At 38.7% G+C, this 10,987-nt stretch overlaps 1 protein-coding gene across 2 annotated transcripts in view; it reads left to right on the forward strand.

The window, feature by feature from the left end:
• The window catches only part of NFATC3 (nuclear factor of activated T cells 3), a 73,222-nt gene extending 67,993 nt beyond the window's left edge, over positions 1–5,229 (forward strand). For both annotated transcript variants that reach the window (XM_065640722.1, XM_065640723.1), the window contains one exon: positions 1,763–5,229. In XM_065640722.1, the coding sequence (XP_065496794.1) occupies positions 1,763–1,887 (125 nt within the window). In that variant the 3' untranslated portion in view covers positions 1,888–5,229. The remainder of the gene's footprint in view (positions 1–1,762) is intronic.
• Positions 5,230–10,987: the final 5,758 nt, after the last annotated feature.

A 10,987-nucleotide genomic window follows, 5' to 3' on the forward strand; every position in this document is an offset into this window, starting at 1 on the left:
CTTGTTTTTTAACAGCTGTTTAAATACGCATTGTGTTGGCATAATAAAATACTTGAAAAAGTGTCCTACCTGCAGTCACACTATTTTCAGTGTCACAGTGCCAGCTAAGTTGATTGAATGAAAGATTTTTTTTTTTTTTAAGCCAAATAAATAGCAAGTCTTGCAATGCTTGAGGAAATCGGTTATTATGTAGCTCATCTGAACTGTTTTAACCTTTGGGCTGCCATTAATTGACTTTTAGGTAACAAATACCTCCTCCATGGTTACATCTGGGTATATGCCATAAGGTTATTTTAAAGCTTTCCTAAGTAAATGAAAAGAATATAGACAAAACTTGTTTTCAGAGTTGGATTTTATGTACCTTATACATACTTCAGAGAACTTTAAAAATTACTACATTTTTCTCTCAGACCCACTTATGTTACTGCTGCAGCAAAAGGCAATACTCAGACTGTTGAACACTCTATAAACAGAAAGAGCAATTTATATTATCTGTAGATTGGTTTTGTTATATTTCTACCAGACAGGAATGCTTAGTAGGAAGCATTAAGAAGGGTGGTGAAGTACAGCAGTATCATTCTGTAAAGTTACCCAATAACAGAGAACAAAAAGCAGATAAGATTTTCAGTAGAAGCGGCTTACTAGCAAAACAAAAAGTTCTTATTTTTATAGAATGTCCAAACAAATTCATGTCAGAGGCTTTTCCTTTATTTCTATAATTCCGCATATCAAAGTCTTGCTGAGTAAGAGATACTGTATACCTGCTGCCACTCAGCCCTGGAAAACAACATGATTGACTGCCTCTTCTAACTATTAAATAATGATTTCTAGTTCGGTTATCATCTACTATTTATCTACAATTTGTTGTTACTATTTAATGTAATATTTTTCATCACCACTTAGATGATTTTTCAGTTGTTTTAGTTAAACGTATCATTGCCCATTTTGGAAAATGGACATTCATATCACTGCATTTACACTTATCAATTAAAATACTTTTTCTATATCACCTTCCACCTTCCAAACTCAACTGCACTGCAATCAATTATCTAGGTTTTAGAGTAACACTCCAAAATTGTTATTTGTTGAAAAGTGCTACTTTGTCATGTTCACAGCGGTGTCCCTCACTTGTAAATAGTAATGGTTGACTGATCTTTGCTGATTTTGACACACACACAAACTGATGTGACCTGTATATTAGTCAGTCTTAACTCTTCGCTATAGAGAAGCTGACTGATAACTAAGGAAGATTTTATTATTGCACTTTCAGAAATGCAAGTACTCAGAAAACTGGCCAATTGGTATTATAATAATAAAAAGAATATTAATATTGTATGAACCCACATCCAAGTTCTGAGGAAGTTCTGTAAGTAGCCTGAAAGAGCCAAGAGTTACTAGAGTTATTTGTTGTGCCTGTAACACCCTTGAACAGAAAGAGTTCTGTTTGGAAATCTGTACTAACCTGACCTGTGCTGTGCCTTTCTGTTACCTGGTTGCCTTGTATGTATGTGCTTATTTTCATCAAGTGCTTTAGGAATTCTCCTCCATGGATTATGGTAAGTACATGGTGTAACAGTAACAGAAACTAGGACTTTCCCCGCCTCCGCCTTGCTCAACTGCTACTGAAGTTTACGTTCCTCATCCATCCTCTGTTGCTTAACTGCATCAAAGCTTAGCACTTAAATATTTAAAAGTGATACAGTGATGAGTTCTGCCTTTTGGAAAGCATTAAGACAGTCACCTTTTTTTTTTTTCTCCTTAGTGAATGAGATCATAGGAAGAGATATGTCACAGATCTCAGTGTCGCATGGAACAGCAGTGGCCAGCCAGTCTGCAGGTACATGTCCTGGATCTCTGGAGACAAGAATATCTGATGGAATCCAGTAACGGATAAGCTTACAACTAAACATCCATGAAAAAAATGGTTCCTCTGAATATTTCTTCATCCTCTTCCTCTTTAGACTTACTGTGCTTCCAACTCTGTGGCCTTTACGAACTGGAACAGTGGATCCTTGCAAAGCCCTTTTAGTGGGTTACATTTGTGATGTAGAGACAGAGCATTTTAATTATAGTTCCTCAGATGCTGTAAAGAGACTTCTTAAAATGGACACACAGAATCCACACCAGATATTTTAACTGTTTTAAAGTTACAAACAAGCTTTGCTTTTTGCATTTAAGTAGAATACTTTTATATTGTAAGTGCTTCAGATGTGTGGAGATGTTAGTTTGCTCTTATAATATTCACAGTACTGAATGTGGAAAAATATTTAATACACATCTTCAGTGTGCTGCTTTCCCTTAGAGATAGCATAGTTTGTAACACCTTTCGGTCATTTTGGAAAGCCTTTAAAGCTTCTATTGTTTAATCTTATTTTTTTAATACAATCTTCCCGTGGCAAATCACACCTGTCATCTGAAGCCAATGCCATGGAAGCCATTGTGTATACAAATACCATAGTGTTTTCTTTCTTAGATTCATAGGAAGCAAAGCCAAATGTAGATCTGCACTTGTTTATAAACTGAAAATGTTACTTGATAGGCTGCAAAAAGACCATTCCATCATGAAAGTGTTGGGATAGAAATGACATTCCAAAATTTAACTTTTATAACTTTGTGGATAATCTTCCTGTTCTTTATTAGCACAGGCTCCTTCTTGAAATAGCTTTTTCTTAGAAAGTTACATTTGTAATAGAATTTGAGCAGTAGGATTTTAGATTAAAGAACAGCAACATCAAAGCCATATTAGATACAGGAGAAATTTTAATATTTGCTGAGGATCTAAGTGTTCCTGTTACCCCTACAAAATATGGTTTTGAAATCACCAATTCAGTGGCATTCAAGTTTTCCATGCAATAAATCATCTGATCACATCTGCATATAAAAGAATGTTGTATGCCTGACCATGCCACTTGGAAGTCCTAAGGAGATGACAATTACAGTTCCTTAAATTTAAGCTGTTTATAAACGTCAGTTTGCTAAATAGTAATTTACTGTGAATTAGGGATTAGGTAGTATAATTTGCCCCCATGTTTAATTGTAAATGTGTGAAGCAGAAGCTACCAAAGAAATACACAAGATTCGTAGCAGCAGTAAACTTTGTGCTGTGCTCAAAGGATGCATTTCCCTTACCCACATTATCTGATACCTTTGAAACAATCTGTTTACATAGTTATTAAAAATCTCAGGCCTCTATGATTAGAAACCTAGGAGAGGATCTGAAACTGCCTGCTTAGGCCACAAACATTTCCCTCCCCCAGCAGACACTGTTGTTTACAAATCTTTCTGATATGGAACATACAGGGTACAACCATCACAGCAACGTAAGATCAGAAATACGCTGAACCGCAAAACATTTCACATGTCAGTTTTAGTTCCTCATTTAGGTGAGCCATGATGCTCTAGTGAAAAATAAGAGCAAATATACTCAAAAAGTTTGAAATATAGAAGTGTACTTGGATATAAACTACTTCAGACCATTGTGAACATTTTATTCGTTTAACACGTGGAGCACATGCCTCTTTCAGTAGAAAATGACTAGACTCTCAAAATTACAGTAAAATGGTCTTAAAGTGGATAACATTACTAAATTATAATACCTGTAAGAGTAAGCACAGATTCTACTGATGTTGCGTTTCAGCAGACAGTCATGGGGAAACTTTCCATTGAGCCTGTTGCAGGCAAAACGTCACACCTAAATTTAAGACAGCACCCAAGCAATACCCTTGCAGTAGCTATAACTGCACCTTTGTAATAGCTGAATCAGGAACTTTTTAAAAGACCATACATTAAGCAGGTGAAATTATAACTCCTTATCACGTACTTCCTTCTAAGGCTACTATCTTGATGTTTCATAGTTATTTCAAACAACTTAATGCAAGGCCACTATGTGCGTACTGGGAATCTTAAGCATCCTTTTTGTGAATGTATTGTTCAATGGTGCAAATCTTTAAATTTGCAGAAAGAAAATTAGCAGGACTGTAATCTGAAAAGTGTGATATTGTAATTGTCCCTCAGCAATGGTGCTTTACTCTGTCCTCTACTCATTTACGATAAAGATCCTAGAAAAGGATTCACATGCTCACAAATACATCTACTTACGTTTGTAACACCTTAAAAAAAAAGAAAACCACACAACATTGTAAACTATGTAATTGTCTTCAGACTGTGCGCTGGTGGCAAGGCATGTTCCAGTTTTCATTCATGTATTGGGTCTTTTGCATTAACCATTGTTTGTAGGAGAATTCTAACTTTCAAGCTTTTCATACTGTACAGGATTTATGCTCCTTTATCCTACTGGTACAGACTCTCCTTGCAGGTTCTCCAAGTAGCTGGAATTCACACTGTACCTAAAATATGGGAGCCCAAACAATCCAGAGTTGCTATGCACTAAATTTTCTGATGCCTTTAAATACCTTGATGCCTGTAGACATAGAGACGCTTTCCTATTTAAAAATGAAATTTAAAAATATAGCTTTGGATACTAAAGCAGTTTTGTATTTGCCTTGTAAAAGCTTCAATACAAGGGTCTTAATTTTATTTTAGCTTGTGTGATAACATAGGTAAAGACTGTTAATCTTGTATAATTTTAGTGATATAAAAAGCACACAATCTCTATTGGACTATGCAAATTTAATTAAACAAGAGAACCCGGCACTGTTGATATTTTGTTGGCATCCACTTCCTTGCCCTTAAGTCCTTTCTTCTCCCCAAGTACCTTTCCGAAATTTTTTAATAATTTAGATTATCCTGAAGGAAAGCCTTAATGATGAGGTAGCTTTTCGGTAAGGAGGGTCAAAGATCAATGTTAAAAACAAAAAATTAAGGGGTAGTATATTAATCTGGGCAGGAGGGGGGAGGTGATTTCTGAAATTACCGTAAACTAGTAATCTGAATTTCATGTTATCAGGGGAACTGCCATCCTTTTTAAACCAAAGAATTAAAATAACATGATGGTTTTGTCCTGATACAAAGCTTTGAAACTCTATTTTTGATACTCATAATGGATGTCATTCCTTGAGGTTCGGAAAATGTTCAAATTGAAGTTTTATATTTAAAAATGTGGGACAATAAAGATTAAGTTCTAGATGTTTACAGAGCCTTGTATTGTAATTTCATGTACATTTTGTATTTTAAACATTTTTGTAAGTTATGATTGCAGTGCTACTTGCAGAAATAAAGGGAAAAACTTGCATTTAGGCTCTTAAATCATAGTGTTCAAATAAATAAAAAGAATGCAAATACTTTGTCATTTATTTAAAATGCAGAATGGGAAGAAATTCCATTTGTGATGCAGTGGCAAGCAGATGTGCTCACTTGTCACATACGAAATGAGGGACATTTAATATTCACCCTGCAAGAGTGGTAGATTTTGAAGCAATACAGCAAGAGTTTGTGGTACAACTTCAAGCCAGCAACAGTGAGCCGGTACCTGCGTAATGAATGATCAGCAGCACTGACAGAGTATCAGTTTGCACAATAACTAGTGATTTCCTATTTGCAAGTATCATTGTTTCAATTAGAGGATCACAAGATTATTTTGAGAAATTATTCCAGAAATTAATATTCAGGGAGCGCATCATAAACAGTAATTTCAATTCCTGAAAGGATATTATCATAGGCAAGACACGGTTAAACTGTTTAAGAAATAGATGTAAAATTCCTACAAACTTTAAATTATTTGCCAAATCTTGGCTGATCAAGCAGTACTGAGGGAAATGCCTTTAGGAACAGTACAGTAGATTCAGGCATTCAAATCTGTATTTCATCTCAGTGGTATTAGGGCTACTGAAAAGATTTTTATCGCCCTCGTTTTGTTACAGTGTCTTTCACTTATCTGTGGAATCCCTAGGCGTATTAAGGTATGCAGATGTTCCAAACTCAACACTGAAGCAACAGCTCTGGCCTTTGCTTAGCAATGCACACCTGCCTGAGAGACAACAGGGGCAGCGATCCCACAGTCAACTCCCCCTGAGCAAGTTTAGGATCAGCTCTTACTTAGACTGCATGTCCTGACCTTCACCTATGTCTTTTATCTATAAATTAAAAATATATATTTGTAAATATAATATATATAAATACAGCAGAAAGGGCTAGCTGCAGTGCCAGTAACTGAATGCAAAGTATTTATATCTTTTACTAAAAATAGCACAAGCAGTTTGAAAGCTGTTCCACATGTTTTCTAGTATGATTACCCAGTATATAATTAGCATATACCAACGGCAGTAATAATCCATGGATTGACTGCATATACTTTACTGTCAGTTTGAGTTTTCTTTCAGATGCAAATAGGCTGAAGGGCGATTCACCAATACTGATAGGAGAGATGATAGGACATGCAGTCACTCCAGGGCATTTAAAGCTGAGTGTAGCTAACCCTGAGCACTCACACAGCCAGCCATATCTGTTGTGTTGCAGAGAGGAGACTGTATTCCAGGCATTGTGAAAACATCACTTCTACCTTGCAAAACACAGGTTTGTAACTTCAGGTAATCAGAGAGAAGGAATGCCTTGTTAAGGTCAGTTCCTTTAGAAGAGTAATCAGAAGTTCCTCTTCATTTAGGACCCAAACCCAGAGGAAGTGCTGGCAGAAATCAAGGCCTTCTCATTCTCTCATTGTAGCTAGTAATTCCTTACTAGATTCCACAGCATTACGTGTGCTATCTGCTTCCCTCTGCTTGTTTCCAGACTTCTCTCCCTCTCCCTGCCATCTCTCCAAGCCTAACTCAAAATACCACTGTATGTTTTGAATACAACACATGCTCCACTGTAGTGAACTAGGTGAGGATGGAGATCTTTTCCAAATGGTCCCCCCACTTTATCTTTTTTCCCCTCTTGGCTTAATTAACAAGAATAATACTCAGGAACAAGCCACGCTACTGTAGTGACTAAAGTATTAAAGTATGTGAAAGGCCATTAAAAGCATACTCAGTCCAACATGGAAAACGAAAAGGATTTCTAATGTATTCAAATTCATGCATAGTTTTGCATACGGATTTCTCTAGTAATGAAAGTTAACACTGAACTTTACTCTGCCTACTAAAAAGGGTAATGTTTATCCGTCATTCTCAACACATAAAAAGCATTGCTGTTTGCAGAGATTCTCGAAGAAACAATATTTTACAATAACCTTTGTTACCAAAAACACCTGCTACATGTAAAAGAGAACAGAAGGAAAAAAATTAACTAGACTTTAAGATAAAGAAGCAATAAAAATAGGACACTTGTTTTTCAAAAACATGAATTTTTTTTAGAAAAGACTGATCTGCTAGAGAAGTCAAGCTATACAAGCCCTCCGAGCTGTTTCTGCAAACTTAAGAGTGAAGATTTTATTTGTTTATTATTAAGTCTATTATCTTTATCTTTACACACTTATCTGTTCCTTACTGTCATTGTTGTGACATCTGCTGGTAAGAGCTGGAAGAGTGTTTGTAGGCTGTGCTTGCTCCCATTACAGGGCCGTCCCTCCAAAAAAAAGTCCTTTCATGACATTTGTGATTTGACACTTAATTCACAAAAATACCCCGCTAAGTGTTGGTGCAATTGATGTATATCACAGGGAAATGCATACAGTTGTAGATACAAGAAAACTTCAATAGCTCATGCCTAAGCCAGCCAAACAGAAGTCACATCAAGCTACCTGTGCATAGCTTCTGTGCACATTTAATAATTTAGTCCTGGCCTCTTAATACACTGCAGAACGAGTTAAACCTTCCATAACGAAATACTTGGAACATCTCTCAGAAACCAAATCACATATGTATGGTGATAATGAAATGCAAACATTTAAGAGGACAATAATAAAACTAGATGGGCAAATAAGCAAAGAACAAACTCTCAGAGAGTCACTGTTTGGTTTTTTTCAGCAAGGCCATATTTTGGTGCAACGTCATTAATTACACAACCCAATCTTGTTAAAAGTAGTTTTTATGACATCTAGAAAACACACACATATATCTTTCTCAGATCAGCAATTTGATGCCTGATGGCCTCAGCCATTGCCTATTTACTTCAAAAGACAATCTTGCTGTCACGGAAGCATCCCAAATATAAGTTTAGGCAGACCAGCACTCCAAGGACATTAAGATACAGGTTCGGGTATTAGGTTAGGAAATTATTTGGGGTGCAGCGAAATGAGGATCCACAGTGTGCATACACGCACTCACAAGAAAACAAACCAGAGCCCTCTCTGCCCCATTTTGCCCATAAGAGATAAACACTAGCCTCCTGCGGCCAGGACTTTACACTCGTCTGTCCCAGGCGAGGACTTATTAAAGCATATGTTCAGCAATTTATCACTCACCCACACGCGGAGGTGAGGCGCTCTCCATCCCGGGAGGTTACCTTAGAGGCTTCTCCGTCTAAGGCGAGGGACTCCGGCAGCACGGCAGACCCGCAGCTCCGAGGAGACCACACAAAGGGCGTCGCCGGTGGGAACCCCATTTATAGTCTGATCAGATCTGGCTGTGGGCATTCCAGAAGCTTCTCTGCGCCCCTCCCCCGAGTGTGGGCCTTCGAGAAGCTTCTCGGCTTCTCCGGGCTGCGGGCGCTTTTGGCCTCTGCTCTGCTGACGACCCTGCCCGACGACTCTGGGTCTCACGAAGAGCCGTTAACTGCCCATTGAAGGCCCCAGTTCTGAGAGGGGGATGGGCAGCAACCAGTGCAACCGCCGCACCACTTCTCAGGGCGTGTGGGGGGGAAAGTGCAACTGCCACACTTGCCATTCAACTTTTCCTACAGAAAGATTCACTGTGCCAAAGCAAATTTAAAAAGACAAATACACTGATGATAAATGCTTCTGCATGTAGGAGCTGTGTTATCCATAAAGGTAGAAGGGAACCAATGAGCACAGTAAAAGTTGGGTCTGGAAGAAATCAAAAAGATACACAGCACAGAAAATTCCTGAAGGTTGGAAAGACTGATTCTCTAAGAGGGTGGGGAGCATGGGCTAAAGGGCCTGAAAAGTCTGGAAATAATAAAGAGTTCTGATCAGAGAGGCCCTGCCCCTTGCATCAAGAAGTTCAATACCAACAGTAACTCTCTGATAGTTCATATTGCAAATAATTGACAGGGAGTATTTGAACCAGTATTTACCCCAGGTTCCAGTACAGGTTGGGGAATGACCTATTAGAGAGCAGTGTAGGGGAAAGGGACCTGGGGGTCCTGGTGGACAGCAGGATGACCATGAGCCAGCACTGTGCCCTTGTGGCCAAGAAGGCCAATGGCATCCTGGGGTGTATTAGAAGGGGGGTGGTTAGTAGGTCCAGAGAGGTTCTCCTTCCCCTCTACTCTGCCCTGGTGAGACCTCATCTGGAATATTGTGTCCAGTTCTGGGCCCCTCAGTTCAAGAAGGACAGGGAACTGCTGGAGAGAGTCCAGCGCAGGGCCACGAAGATGATTAAGGGAGTGGAGCATCTCCCTTATGAGGAAAGGCTGAGGGAGCTGGGTCTCTTTAGCTTGGAGAAGAGGAGACTGAGGGGTGACCTCATTAATGTTTATAAATATATAAAGGGTGGGTGTCACGAGGATGGAGCTAGGCTCTTCTCGGTGACAACCAACAGTAAGACAAGGGGTAATGGGTTCAAGCTGGAACACAAGAGGTTCCACTTAAATGTGAGAAGAAACTTCTTCTCAGTGAGGGTGACAGAGCACTGGAACGGGCTGCCCAGGGGGGTTGTGGATTCTCCTTCTCTGGAGACATTCAAAACCCGCCTGGACGCCTTCCTGTGTAACCTCACCTAAGTTTTCCTGCTCTGGCAGGGGGATTGGACTAGATGATCTTTTGAGGTCCCTTCCAATCCCTAACATTCTGTGATTCTGTGATTCTGTGAACCCCAGATGCTGTTTGTTGGGTGTTTGATTTCCCCCCCCCCATCAGTCTTAATCAGACACTACTTCTGTTTCTAGTACCAATGCAATCCCATGCACTCATACTCTTTCCTTCCCACCTGACCTCTAGTATATGAGAAAACCTACTGTCTGTTTGTTGTTTTCTGTAATTTTTGATCAATGTATCATAATTTTCAAAGAAAAGCGATGCACCTAAGGAGGACTCAGACATTCATTAAAATCTTGCTTGGGAATACAGGGTTGTATAATGAGTGGTATCACAGGAAATAAGTTGGAGGGAAAAGGGAAAAATTACTTTTAGAAGTTCTTGTGTCAGTAGAATGAGAAATGACCAATGATTTGGAAAGGTCCTGCTTTTAATAAAAAGCAGAGAAGACAAGGAAGAAGACTGTTGAAAATCCTGACAGTTGGGAAGGCAATATTTCTAGAAAACAGGCAGTTTTAAAAAACAATAAGCACCTCTACACCTGAACAATTGTAGCATCCAGTACCAAATGCACAAGTTCCTAAGCCAAGCTTCTTAACATGCTAGATCTTCTGCGTGTAGCAAGAGTAGAGCTGGCATAGTACTGGCTTTAACACTAACAACATCTTTCAGGATTTAATCTGGTATTGGGCATTTTTGAGGACAAGGCATGAAGGCTCAGGGCTGCCTTCCTAAATTTAATATAGCTTGGTATGAAAGGTGCAATGGATTCTTTCTGCCAAGGTGGCAACAACACTGCAAGAAACCTACACAACACAGAATAGCTGAGCATTCTCCTGGTTCTCTTACATGCATTGTAAATTTTTCCTCACTGCAATAAAAGGATCTGTTTGTAAATATTCCATTAACTCCTTGGTGTATCCACCAGCCAAGTCTTTCTTACAATGTGTTGGAAAAGGACAAGACAAACTTTTAGAAGTTAGAATATCACTGTTTTCAAGTAGGAAACTCTGTGAGTATGATGTATTATAAAAACAGATTTTTCCAGTCTTCTCTCATTTGAGCAAGTGCCTCCAAAGCTGCTGCACAGCCTGCTCCAAAGCACTGATTTTCTCTGATTTAATGAATTATGGTTTAGTTTTAATGTCTGGCCTTGTAAGAAATGCATCATATTAAAGGTGCAACCATTCACAAATCCAAAACAGTTTCAGTTAC

The sequence above is a fragment of the Caloenas nicobarica genome, chromosome 9, assembly GCF_036013445.1.
Source record: "Caloenas nicobarica isolate bCalNic1 chromosome 9, bCalNic1.hap1, whole genome shotgun sequence".
NCBI lineage: Eukaryota > Metazoa > Chordata > Aves > Columbiformes > Columbidae > Caloenas > Caloenas nicobarica.